We start from the raw sequence: 13,827 nt of genomic DNA on the forward strand, positions 1-13,827 counted from the left end.
CCAAGAAGTGTTTCAGTGTCGATGAGCCTCAAGTAACTGCAGCTACTCTACTGGTACATATGCACTCATAGGAAAGGAGTGGAATATAGGATCTGAGTGGTTTGAAGAAATCTCTCAGATGCTTGAGTTTCTCTTAAGAATTTAAGGTGTATTTGATGAAGGAATTAACGGACTAAAGCCCCTGTTCTTTCCACAAAGTGGCATGAACAGTTTTGTATATTTCGACCGCACAAGCACCACTCTCCCAGTCCTTGCAAGTGTGATTTTTGTCTCTGTGGGGTATTCGTGTTAATGCTGGGGCTGAGGCTGCACATGGTTGTAGAATGAACTCTTTGAGAGAGCAATCAGTGGCCTCATGGCTATTAGACAGCCACCTGCACAGGATGGGGACAGGTCTGCCTGTGGTGTGTGGAGAGGATACAGCAGTTAAAAAGTGTTCTTCTCCAAGCACCTCTTCATCCACACAGGAGGCTACTCCCAGGAGGAACTATGCATCCCCTTTTTCTGGATAATAAGCCTGCTTATGTAGAGCTACTTCTTTTTAAATACAGTCCATTTTTCACACTGCAGATAATGGTATGTCATCATATCATTCCTCTGCTTCATACTTCCAATGTTTCCAATTTTTTCAGCAAAAAAAATGCATTTCTAAAATTTTTAATTGATGAATAATAATTATATGTATTTGTGGGATATAATGTGATATTTTGATATATGTTTACATCGTGTAATGATTAAATCAAGCCAGTTAACACAGCCATCACTTCACATCCTATCATTTTTTTATGTGATGAGAACAATTAAAATCCTAATTGAGTAATTTTGAAATATGTATTACATTAACTATAGTCACCATGCTGTGCCATAGTTCTCTAAAACTTATTCTTCCCATCTGAAACTTGGTACCCTGTGAAAAACATCTCCCCATTCCCCATCCCTCCCTCCCACCAGCCTCTGACAACCACCATGCTACTCTCTACTTGTATGTAAGAATATATTTCTTAGCATGACATCGAGAGTTGGTTTCATGGACATACAATCCAGTCACACAGAGCCCTGTGCTGAGGAAGTCCCCAAGCTTGAAATGTTCTGCTGTGACTGTACATTTGTCTTTTGTACAAAACACAAATTGGGAGGTAAAATGATTAAGAATTTATTTATAACCTGTGTGTGCATGAGCTGCTGCTGCTGCTGCTTCACCATACCCACATGCATGTGCGGCATCATATGTGAAGCGACAGCAGCGGCGGCTCATACACACACGCCTGAGGACCCAGCAGTGAGCATGCATGCATAGCAGTTGGTGTGAAGTGCAGGTGTGCACATGCATGCCTGGGTAGTCATAGTCCTGGAATCCTGGGGGCATGGGCACATCAGAACCTGGGCCTCGTAGAGGGATAAAGATGATGGTGGTAGCAACCATAGAAACAACAGTGGACGGCAGCAAAGGCTGCAGGAGGAGACTTCAAAAGTAGTCAACAGGAGGATCCAAGGTGGGAGGCCAGCTTGTCCATACATCCCCGGAGGCTGTCTCTGTGGGATTTGCAGAAATATTAACTCTCCAGCCTGAGCACCAGCACAGAAATTGTTAGTGCTCAGGCAATAAACTTTGTCAATAAATTATTGCAAGAGGAAGGCATACACATGGACATTGCAATAAAATCCACAGGCTTAGAAATAGAAATTAAACTTAAAGATTATTCCAGTAAATGATAAGAACATTAGTTTTAAATGAAGCTTTGGGGAAACCAATAATTCATGAGTTTTTCTTTGTAACTGAAGATACAAAAAAATGGAATGGAAAAACAGGCATTTTGAATTATATGAAAATCATGAAGTCCCTTTCAATTTCTTGTACAACCTCCAGAAGTTACAGTGTATGTCAGAGGAAACATTAAGATTATATTGCATATATTTATACTTAAATTCAGGCTCTCACAAAACAGATTTGTATAAAGAGTTAAATCTTTTTAGAAAAATATTGATGAAGAGAATCATCAGCTCTAGATGTTTTAACATTTATATTTCAGTGTAATTCATCAGAAACTTATGAATGTTGCTACAGTCTATAAAACAGTCTTAATGGTTTCATAAAAGTTGCATCAGAAGAAAGATACTTTACAAAATAAAAACTCATCAAAAAGTATTTGTGATCTTGCATTTGCCAGGAGTGACTGATGTCACTGAAATTATATCAATTGAAAATGAAGTTTCTAAAAATAATTTCTGTCAATCTAGTAAACGATTGACCAGAAAAGTAAATGAGAAAATTATATAATCAATCAAGCTATAACCTTAATAAAGTATTATTTATTATATCATATAAAATTATAACACCAAAATCATGTATTTTGTAATTTGTAAGTGCCTGTCATCACTTGTCTATGAGTCTTACCCTGATTTTATTGTATAAGTAATAAATTATTTTAAAGCGAAAAGCCTTGTATTTAGTACCTTTAATGACACTTTTTCCTCTTTTTCAAAAAAGTCACCCCACGCTTTCATTTTGCCCTTGGACCCACAAATTATGTAGCTGAGCTTAATGACATTTGTGGCTTGTATCTTGAGCATGGCTATCATCCAGCTTCATCTTCTTCACTTTCACTCCTCTGTTACTCTTTGTTCAGTCCTATCCTTTTCAGCAACATGGTTGCACTGAATCTGTCAATCACAGTTCTTTTTCACATAGTTCCTCTGTGAATGCTCTTGCCTGCATAGGAAATCTAGTTTCCTCTCTACCTGCTACCTTTGCCCAGCCCATTACTACTTGCCTTTTACTTCTCAGCTAAAACAGTTATTTCTCAATAAACTGATCCCCTCAGGATCTGCCAAATGTTTCAAAAAAGTCACTCCTAGTATATAGGGCTTATCACACATTACTGTATAGTAATTAATATGATTTGATTCATGCTAGCTTCCTTCTGTAGACTTTCATCTCTGTGAAGGAACACTCCTTATCTTTCTGATTTGCTGCAGGATTTTTTTCCCTCATTTTCTTCACCATCATGACTCCAGTACTTAGCAGAGGACTGGACATACATTACATGCTCAATAAATATTAGTTACAAATGAGTTAACTAGTGAAAAATGTAACCATTATAAATGATGAAATAAACATTTCTTATTCATAAAGCTTTAGTCATTATTACTGTACAACAATGAACTATGTAGATAGGGAATAATTTATCTAACTTTGCCACTATGTGGTGTCATAAATGGAAGGACTTGCTGTCATTTTTAATGTCTGAAAATTACTTTAATTGCATTATCTAAAACTTTAAATCTGGGCAGTTTTGCTCTGTCAACACATCCAATTAGCCAACTTATCCTCCTACAAATGTAAATAAGACATTTGGGATTTATTTATTTATTTTCAGAGCAACTACAAAAGGAAAATATTTTCTCTAGTTCTAAAAAATTTTCTTGGATCCCTGGATATCTTTTTTTTTATTTATTTTTATTTTTATTTTTATTTTTATTTTTTTAGATGAGACATATTTATTTATTTATTTTTATTTTTATTTTTATTTTTTTAAATTTATTTATTATTGTTATACTTTAAGTTGTAGGGTACATGTGCATAACGTGCAGGTTTGTTACATATGTATACTTGTGCCATGTTGCTGTGCTGCACCCATCAACTCGTCATTTACATCAGGTATAACTCCCAATGCAATCCCTCCCCCCTCCCCCCTCCCCATGATAGGCCCCGGTGTGTGATGTTCCCTTTCCTGAGTCCAAGTGATCTCATTGTTCAGTTCCCACCTATGAGTGAGAACATGCGTTGTTTGGTTTTCTGTTCTTGTGATAGTTTGCTAAGAATGATGGTTTCCAGCTGCATCCATGTCCCTACAAAGGACACAAACTCATCCTTTTTGATGGCTGCATAGTATTCCATGGTGTATATGTGCCACATTTTCTTAATCCAATCTGTCACTGATGGACATTTGGGTTGATTCCAAGTCTTTGCTATTGTGAATAGTGCTGCAATAAACATACGTGTGCATGTGTCTTTATAGCAGCATGATTTATAATCCTTTGGGTATATACCCAGTAATGGGATGGCTGGGTCATATGGTACATCTAGTTCTAGATCCTTGAGGAATCGACATACTGTTTTCCATAATGGTTGAACTAGTTTACAATCCCACCAACAGTGTAAAAGTGTTCCTATTTCTCCACATCCTCTCCAGCACCTGTTGTTTCCTGACTTTTTAATGATCGCCATTCTAACTGGTGTGAGATGGTATCTCATTGTGGTTTTGATTTGCATTTCTCTGATGGCCAGTGATGATGAGCATTTTTTCATGTGTCTGTTGGCTGTATGAATGTCTTCTTTTGAGAAATGTCTGTTCATATCCTTTGCCCACTTTTTGATGGGGTTGTTTGTTTTTTTCTTGTAAATTTGTTGGAGTTCTTTGTAGGTTCTGGATATTAGCCCTTTGTCAGATGAGTAGATTGCAAAAATTTTCTCCCATTCTGTAGGTTGCCTGTTCACTCTGATGGTAGTTTCTTTTGCTGTGCAGAAGCTCTTTAGTTTAATGAGATCCCATTTGTCAATTTTGGCTTTTGCTGCCGTTGCTTTTGGTGTTTTAGACATGAAGTCTTTGCCCATGCCTATGTCCTGAATGGTACTACCTAGGTTTTCCTCTAGGATTTTTATGGTATTAGGTCTAACATTTAAGTCTCTAATCCATCTTGAATTAATTTTCGTATAAGGAGTAAGGAAAGGATCCAGTTTCAGCTTTCTACTTATGGCTAGCCAATTTTCCCAGCACCATTTATTAAATAGGGAATCCTTTCCCCATTTCTTGTTTCTCTCAGGTTTGTCAAAGATCAGATGGCTGTAGATGTGTGGTATTATTTCTGAGGACTCTGTTCTGTTCCATTGGTCTATATCTCTGTTTTGCTACCAGTACCATGCTGTTTTGGTTACTGTAGCCTTGTAGTATAGTTTGAAGTCAGGTAGCGTGATGCCTCCAGCTTTGTTCTTTTGACTTAGGATTGTCTTGGAGATGCGGGCTCTTTTTTGGTTCCATATGAACTTTAAAGCAGTTTTTTCCAATTCTGTGAAGAAACTCGTTGGTAGCTTGATGGGGATGGCATTGAATCTATAAATTACCTTGGGCAGTATGGCCATTTTCACGATATTGATTCTTCCTATCCATGAGCATGGTATGTTCTTCCATTTGTTTGTGTCCTCTTTTATTTCACTGAGCAGTGGTTTGTAGTTCTCGTTGAAGAGGTCCTTTACATCCCTTGTAAGTTGGATTCCTAGGTATTTTATTCTCTTTGAAGCAATTGTGAATGGAAGTTCATTCCTGATTTGGCTCTCTGTTTGTCTGTTACTAGTGTATAAGAATGCTTGTGATTTTTGCACAAAGCTAGCAGAAGGCAAGAAATAACTAAGATCAGAGCAGAACTGAAGGAGATAGAGACACAAAAAACTCTCCAAAAAATCAATGAATCCAGGAGTTGGTTTTTTGAAAAGATCAACAAAATTGACAGACCACTAGCAAGACTAATAAAGAAGAAAAGAGAGAAGAATCAAATTGACGCAATTAAAAATGATAAAGGGGATATCACCACCGACCCCACAGAAATACAAACTACCATCAGAGAATACTATAAACACCTCTACGCAAATAAACTGGAAAATCTAGAAGAAATGGATAATTTCCTGGACACTTACACTCTTCCAAGACTAAACCAGGAAGAAGTTGAATCCCTGAATAGACCAATAGCAGGCTCTGAAATTGAGGCAATAATTAATTGCCTACCAACCAAAAAAAGTCCAGGACCAGATGGATTCACAGCTGAATTCTACCAGAGGTACAAGGAGGAGTTGGTACCATTCCTTCTGAAACTATTCCAATCAATAGAAAAAGAGGGAATCCTCCCTAACTCATTTTATGAGGCCAACATCATCCTGATACCAAAGCCTGGCAGAGACACAACAAAAAAAGAGAATTTTAGACCAATATCCCTGATGAACATCGATGCAAAAATCCTCAATAAAATACTGGCAAACCGGATTCAGCAGCACATCAAAAAGCTTATCCACCATGATCAAGTGGGCTTCATCCCTGGGATGCAAGGCTGGTTCAACATTCGCAAATCAATAAACATAATCCAGCATATAAACAGAACCAAAGACAAGAACCACATGATTATCTCAATAGATGCAGAAAAGGCTTTTGACAAAATTCAACAGCCCTTCATGCTAAAAACGCTCAATAAATTCGGTATTGATGGAACGTACCTCAAAATAATAAGAGCTATTTATGACAAACCCACAGCCAATATCATACTGAATGGGCAAAAACTGGAAAAATTCCCTTTGAAAACTGGCACAAGACAGGGATGTCCTCTCTCACCACTCCTATTCAACATAGTGTTGGAAGTTCTGGCTAGGGCAATTAGGGAAGAGAAAGAAATCAAGGGTATTCAGTTAGGAAAAGAAGAAGTCAAATTGTCCCTGTTTGCAGATGACATGATTGTATATTTAGAAAACCCCATTGTCTCAGCCCAAAATCTCCTTAAGCTGATAAGCAACTTCAGCAAAGTCCCTGGATATCTTTTACCCTTATTTTGGTTGCAGATCTGTGACAAAGGCTTGGAATTAAGAATGGGCATAGTCCACAAAACCATTCTTTAAATTTCTCCTTAGATATAATTAGAATATAAAGTGCATGCATGTGGTTATGTGCGGTGGTTAACCCCTGTAATCCCAGCACTTGGGAGGCCAAGTCGGGTGGATCACTTGATGTCAGGAGTTCAAGACCACCTGGCCAACATGGTGAAACTCTGTCTCTGATAAAAATACAAAAATTAGCCTGGCGTGGTGGTGCATGCCTGTAATCCCAGCTACTCAGGAGGCTGAGGCAAGAGAATCGCTTGAATCTGGTAGGCTGAGGTTGCAATGAGCTGAGATGGCATCACTGTACTCTAGGCTGGGTGACAGAGCAAGACTCCATCTCAAAAAGAAATAATAAAAATAAAAAGTACATGCATCTAATATAAATATGAAAAGTATTTTAAATAATAAAAAATGAAGTCATATCTAATACAGATTAAGAGTTTGATTTTCTCCATTATATTCATATTCAGAAGTATAGCATGTGTTTTTATTTTTCCATGGCTCTTTTGTCAATATGTACCTTAAAACCCCAAATTATTACTTCCTACTTTCTACTTCTAAATATTTATGAATGAAGAAAACAATTAAAAATGTTTAAATGGTCAAATAATAATTAAACATTATATTGGTAAAATGCAGTTGCACATTAATCAATGTGAACGTATAAATACAAACTCAATGTTAATTTGGTTTCTTGAGCAGAATGAAGAAGCTAGAAGAAAGTGAAGCTTTTAGTCCATTTCTTAGAGAGCTAAACTTTATCTTATAAATGACCCATAGAGAAAGAGATTCTCCAGGGTCATTACACTATTTTTAAACTTCTTCATGTACAGTTTTGTTTTTTGTTTTTGTTTTTTCCAATAACTTGCCTAAAACCTTTATTCTTAAATGTAAATCTTTCAAAACATTTTATTCTTGGTGAGATGGTATGTATCTAAATCTAAATATTTGTCCAGGGCCCCTTCATAGGTATTGAGTTTCCCTTTGATCAATTCTCAACACTCTGGAATCAGAACTTTATTATAAACAAAGTAGTCAAAACGATCTCCATTGTGAATCTCTTTTAATCTGAAGAAATATAGGACTCTCAGGTACAACTGGCACACCCTGGGATTGTCATTTGAAATTTTGGTCAGTGAAATGCTAGGTCTTGTAGATCAAAGATTGACAAAGAGGCCAACATTTCTAGAGGGAAGGTTTTTAAGATGGATGCATAATTTTAACAATGGAAAATCTGAATTATAAAAGAGAAAACTTCCATCTTCCCTATTCATGTTGCATGTTTAACAAAAAGAAAATTATATCACAGCTATGTCAAAGATAGAATAAATATGTTGCATTCACCCTCTTAAATATAAACATATGACTAAATCTCTATAGAAACTATGGTGTTCATTATCTCAGAAACGTGGTTTGTCTCATAGTATGTGAAGTTAAAAGAGAGTATTTAGAGCTGTTTCCAGTGTGTCCATTGTCATGTTTTGACTAAAATGTTAGAATAAAATATAACAAAAACAATGCAGTGTATTCTGTATATATAGAATGCCATTTTTTAAGGTCTACAGTTTTCTGTAAACTATTTTCGTATAAGGTGTGAATATAACTATATTTTTAATTTTAGTATAAGTAATAAGCTACAATAATAAATGCAGGACATTGAAAAACAGGCAATAGAATATTTCACACTGGACATTGTAGAAGTCCAGGTTGCATTTATATAATTTCAAATGAATGAAAAAGTATTCACAAATATGTATTTTATAACCATAGGCTAGCATTTCATAAACTTAAAAAAAATTTTTTTTTCCTCAACAGAGAGAACTGTCATTACTGTCCCACCTTCCAAAATGGATGTTACAGTTGGTGAGAGCATAGTGCTGCCATGCCAGGTGTCCCATGACCCCTCCATTGAAGTGGTATTTGTGTGGTTTTTCAATGGAGATATCATAGACTTAAAAAAAGGAATGGCTCATTTTGAAAGGATCGGAGGAGTAAGTTACTGAAATTGTTAAGTGCTTAATAAAATGAATCAAGTCTTTTATATGAATCACCATTTTTCATAATTACTCTCTCCATCTTTGTTTGCATGGATAATCACTGACTATTTTTGAAGCCGCATTTGTTTTTGTTTTGGTTTATTTTGTTTTGTGTCTTCTGTAGGAATACGTGTTGTCTAGATGTAATTATAATAAGGGGGGTAATAAAAGGGTTTAGATACAAGAAACAACGATACTAGTATATCTTTTAATTTCAGAGTTGTTTTATGTTTAATATTTATCCAGCTGTAACAATAAAGTAGGACTTGTTATATGGGCTTATATTTTTATCCATTTCTCCCTTTCGGTCTGCAGGAATCTGTTGGGGATTTGATGATAAGGAATATTCAGTTAAATCATTCAGGAAAATATCTCTGCACAGTACAAACAACCCTAGAAAGTTTATCTGCAGTAGCCGATATCATTGTTAGAGGTGAGCATAAATGGTGAAAAATTGATCACACTGTTTATTCACAGTCACAATGTTCATGTCTAAATTGTAGACCTCTGAGAAACCACATCATGATATGGAAGTGAGATGAAATCAGATAGATTTTTTATTTTTTAAACCCCAGGACTCCAGGGTATGGGTAGTGTGGATACAGACACGGAATTGTGTAGGATTTGACTATAGTGAACAGTCACGCTTGGCAAGCAGTGTCAGTACCTAAAACTTAGACGTGTCTTCTGTTTATAATAAATCATTCTTGCCAATCCAGAATCAAATCCACATGCTCCTGTAGTTCTTCAGATTAGCTGCATTTACTTGAGTTAGATTTTAAGAGTAATTAAAGATGATGGTTCTCAATTTTTGAGTATAGGTTGATATGCAATCATCATATGCCTGATATTTTCTAATCTCCAGAGGAAGCACTAGTACATTAATGTCATTTACCACATAAATGGAATTAATAGAACTTTATCTCTAATAATGTGCTACAAATACATTATGGTCAATATTTTACTTTCTAAGCACAACAGGTAAAAATAAACCATCCTTGTCCCAAATTAATGAATGTAAGTATCTCCAATGTAGTCATGATAAAACATTTTTTTCAAGGTCCACCAGGTCCTCCTGAGGATGTGAAAGTGGAAGAGATTTCCAGTACTACTTCTCAACTAAGCTGGAGAGCAGGCCCAGATAATAACAGTCCCATTCAAATATTTACTATTCAGACTCAGACACCATTTTCTGTGGGTTGGCAGGCTGTTGCTACAGGTGAGTGACAAAAGTGTTTTGGGATACTTTAAAAATAATATTTTAGTCCAATAATTTTAATAAATACAATTATATTTTAAATTAATAATTATATAATTTTGTATAATTATTTGTTTTTGAGTAGTCCCAACTTCGGTGCCTTAGTGTCCCATTATTTTTAGTTCCAGAAATTCTCAATGGTAAGACATACAATGCAACAGTGGTTGGTTTGAGTCCTTGGGTGGAATATGAATTTCGCGTTGTTGCCGGCAACAGCATTGGGATTGGAGAACCAAGTAAACCATCAGAATTGTTAAGAACTAAAGCATCAGGTAAAGAATCAATGTGTTCTAAAAATGTGGAAGACTTCATATGATACAGTTCTTAAAAGAAAACAAGTATTTTTATGGGTCTTCTAACACTTTTGTCTCAAAATTGTTTGGCAGTAAACGAGTGGCTCTCATTTTTTAATTTTTACGTACACAAGACAAGGTGTATTTTCCCCAAGTAGTAGGTTCAATAAGAGATGATTGCCTTTAAGCAGAGTTTTTAAGAAACTGTGTTTGCATCACACCTATTTTCCAGTCAAACTTCAATAGAGAATCTGTAGATTTGTATATGCAAATGAGTTACTGCTTGTTTCATTAAAATGTTGTAGCCAAGAATTAATTGAGACTCTGTTGTGCAGTCAGCCATATATTTTCATCTATTTCTCAACTCTGACCTAGTTGTAGCTTCATTGAGCAATAGTATAATTTTTTTTCCATGCAAATGAGGTAAATCCTAAATTCATTTAACAGGAGCACTAATTGAGCATTAATTGGTTCACTGAACAGCGGAACACAAGAACCTGGCTCAGATACCATGCCTTCTTAAGCTCTTTTCAATGGATCCTCTTTGTTCCACTCAAACTTTCACATCCAGGGTGACATTTAATCTGCTAGCTGTATGTAGCCTACAAAGTTCACATTCTTATTCAGTCACATAAACAAAGGATCACTTTGTTGTCGCTGGCTTAATTAACAAACACAAATTACCTTATTAAAGTGTGCACAATTTTCAGAAGTCAATAAATCAATCCTTAAACTAAAGATAATGTTAACTGTTTATCATAGAATTGGGGCTAGAAAAAAGGACTTACTTGACAGTGATATCATCCAATTAAATCACGCTAGAAACTTACAGCTGAAAGGAAATCCTTTTGTTTTACAGAAGAGGAAAATGAAGACCTGGATATTAGCTGGTTGTTTGTGACAGAGCTAGGATTTGAATCCAAACTTCCTGATTTTTACACCCAGCATTCTCCACAAAAGAGGATCTTAATGTAGATGAGCAATAGATTAGCCAAAGAAAGTGTGTAAATATAGAAATTCCCAGGCCCTCCTATATACCCTCTGGATCAGAATCTTCAGGTGTTGCCCATGACTCTGGATATGAGCTTTAGTTTCAGGTTGTTTACCATTGATTTATATTTTGGTAGCTTTGGACAGCGTTGACAGAAACTCTTACATTTTCATAGCTAAGTTTGTGTGCCACCTTCTAACCATTAATACTCTCTTGTTTCAGTAGCAGAATGAGACTGGTGATATTCATACCTATTGAGTCAAACTCTACTGATTGAAAACCTACAGAGTTTCTCGTCTCTCTCTCTCTCTCTCTCTCTCTCTCTCTCTCTCTCTCTGATATCAACAAAGACTAACTTGTTCTCAATATGGTTTTAGGTTTAAGTACAATTAATTTGAAATTGAATGGAGAAAGGAATTTTCTATTTCTCAGAGCACTGGAAACTTTGTAGAAAGTAAATCAAAATATAATTTAAAATACTTTTCCTTACACAGCTAAACTATGCAAAGGTCCTGAGATAGTGTGCAGTTAGTCACTGCAAGCTGTCAAGCACTATAAATTCAGCAACTCTGTAAAATCCACTCTGATTTACATCACTTTTGATCAAAGGCATTGGAAGACTTAGAAAATAAGGTTTAGGTTCACGTAATTTTTTTCTAAAAACTTATGAAGCTTAAAGCTGGAAAAGTTAAGGATAAATTTAAATATGAAAAGGTATATCTGAAAGGTGCAATTTTGAAGAAGAACAATCAGATTATCATATGACTATTTTCTGGTCATGTTTATAGAGTGAAACATCAGTATGAAATGGAAATAAATAAAATAAGTAATCTAAATTAATTTAGATGGTCTACATGGTGGGGAAAAATTTGAAATGAGGAATTAAAATTTACATATTTTAATCCCTGACTACCAATCCCCAGACATATCCAGGTGCTTCCTCAACCAACCACCTTTCACATTGCTCAGAAATGGTCCAGTATAGACAATTTCATGTAATTCCACATTTAAAAAGCATACCCTGCTGATTTAACCATTATCACAGATTTAGGATACTTTTTGTCATTATGTCAAGAAAAATAATGCTTTTAAACACTTACACATGTGTAAAGTAAAACCTCATTCTCATTAGACACTACAATACTGTATATACACTCAGCATTTCCTCAGCTTTACAGTTTCTATGAACTATTATTCATTATATTAGTCCTCAGAAGGATATAGAGTTGAAGGGCATACTTTTTAAAAACTCATCAAAATTACTGGTTTCTGAATCTTCTACCACAGAGCCTTAGATCCCAAGAAATAAATAGAAAGAACCTCTTCCAATCACATTCTTGACAGGAGAAAAATCTGACTTTGCTAGTGAAAAGTTGGAAGAAAATGCCTCTTATTCTCTCCCGAGAGATGTGAGATTCTAACCAGGAGTTTTAAAACAAGAATGTATTTATTTTCATATTTTTCAATATTTAATTTTAAATGTTAAAATATCCTGATGACTAATAAAAAGAAAAATTATTTTAGTTTGTTTATTGAAAAAAATAATTAATTAATATACTGCCTCACTAACTTGTTTACAGCACAACTGTATAATTAGGCACTAAATCAGCAGTGTCACTGTTACCATCTGAATGGAACATCATTTTGCCAATTAGTAGATGATGCATAATAATGTCAAATGCCCGATGTTACTCAATTTTTAATTAATTTTGGAGCCAGGGTGCTCATGTATCAAACACAACTGTGTCCTCTCTCTTAGAAATTTGGATATGTGTAAACATAATTTACGTTCATTAAAAATGCAAGACTCTCACAATATGCCTGTGTGAGATTTTGAAAGGTGAAATTCAAAAACAAAATTCTTCCTGATGAAGATGTACTTTAATAATTGCCATCCCACATCTCTCTTGGTTGCTTTTAGTCCCTGCTGTGGCACCAGTAAACGTCAATGGAGGTGGAGGAAGTCGGTCTGAACTCGTCATTACGTGGGAGGTAATTTTCTGTCCAACTGAGTTATTATGAAGAAAAGAGATTTAGCTGGCCAGGAAGAATACTGAAAAACAAAAAGATTTATTTGATCACTATTGAGAGCATATAAAAATATATGGTATAAAAATACATCATTCTGATGATGAATTATTTAGAGGAGGTATTAGGAACTTTTCTCATTGTGAGACAGTATGACGAACTCAGCACAATTTTCTCCCAAATACATGAAAAACAACTTCAATATCTATTGAGCGTGGGTCAGTAGCATTTTCATTATTGCTTGATGAACTAGGCATTGTTTGATTTATTACCTGTGGCACTGTTGTATTGTGAATAAGCTGAGCTCAGTAGACTGTAGGCAAAAAACTATTCTTGTCCTAACACTGCTCTTTACATCTGATCCACTCATTCTTCCCTGCATCTAGATGAAAGCTTGGGCACATGGAATAGATTTTGTGGTCATTTTTATTACCCGTTAACATATAGGCTCATTTTTTCACTTATTACAAATTTCAGTCTGGTGTATACACTTCAAACTGAAGTATAAACGTTAGAATTTAGGCTTTCAACCAGTTTAAAGTTTCTCATTTTCAGTAGCTCAGTGCCTCAGCCTGAGAATT

At 35.4% G+C, this 13,827-nt stretch overlaps 1 protein-coding gene across 1 annotated transcript in view; it reads left to right on the forward strand.

The window, feature by feature from the left end:
• The window catches only part of CNTN6 (contactin 6), a 307,019-nt gene that overhangs the window by 273,425 nt on the left and 19,767 nt on the right, over positions 1-13,827 (forward strand). Inside the window, exons 13-17 of the mRNA XM_028844371.2 lie at positions 8,456-8,631; positions 8,992-9,109; positions 9,737-9,895; positions 10,057-10,206; positions 13,140-13,210. Coding sequence (XP_028700204.1) covers positions 8,456-8,631; positions 8,992-9,109; positions 9,737-9,895; positions 10,057-10,206; positions 13,140-13,210 — 674 coding nt within the window. The remainder of the gene's footprint in view (positions 1-8,455; positions 8,632-8,991; positions 9,110-9,736; positions 9,896-10,056; positions 10,207-13,139; positions 13,211-13,827) is intronic.

The sequence above is a fragment of the Macaca mulatta genome, chromosome 2 (genome assembly GCF_049350105.2).
Source record: "Macaca mulatta isolate MMU2019108-1 chromosome 2, T2T-MMU8v2.0, whole genome shotgun sequence".
Lineage (NCBI taxonomy): Eukaryota > Metazoa > Chordata > Mammalia > Primates > Cercopithecidae > Macaca > Macaca mulatta.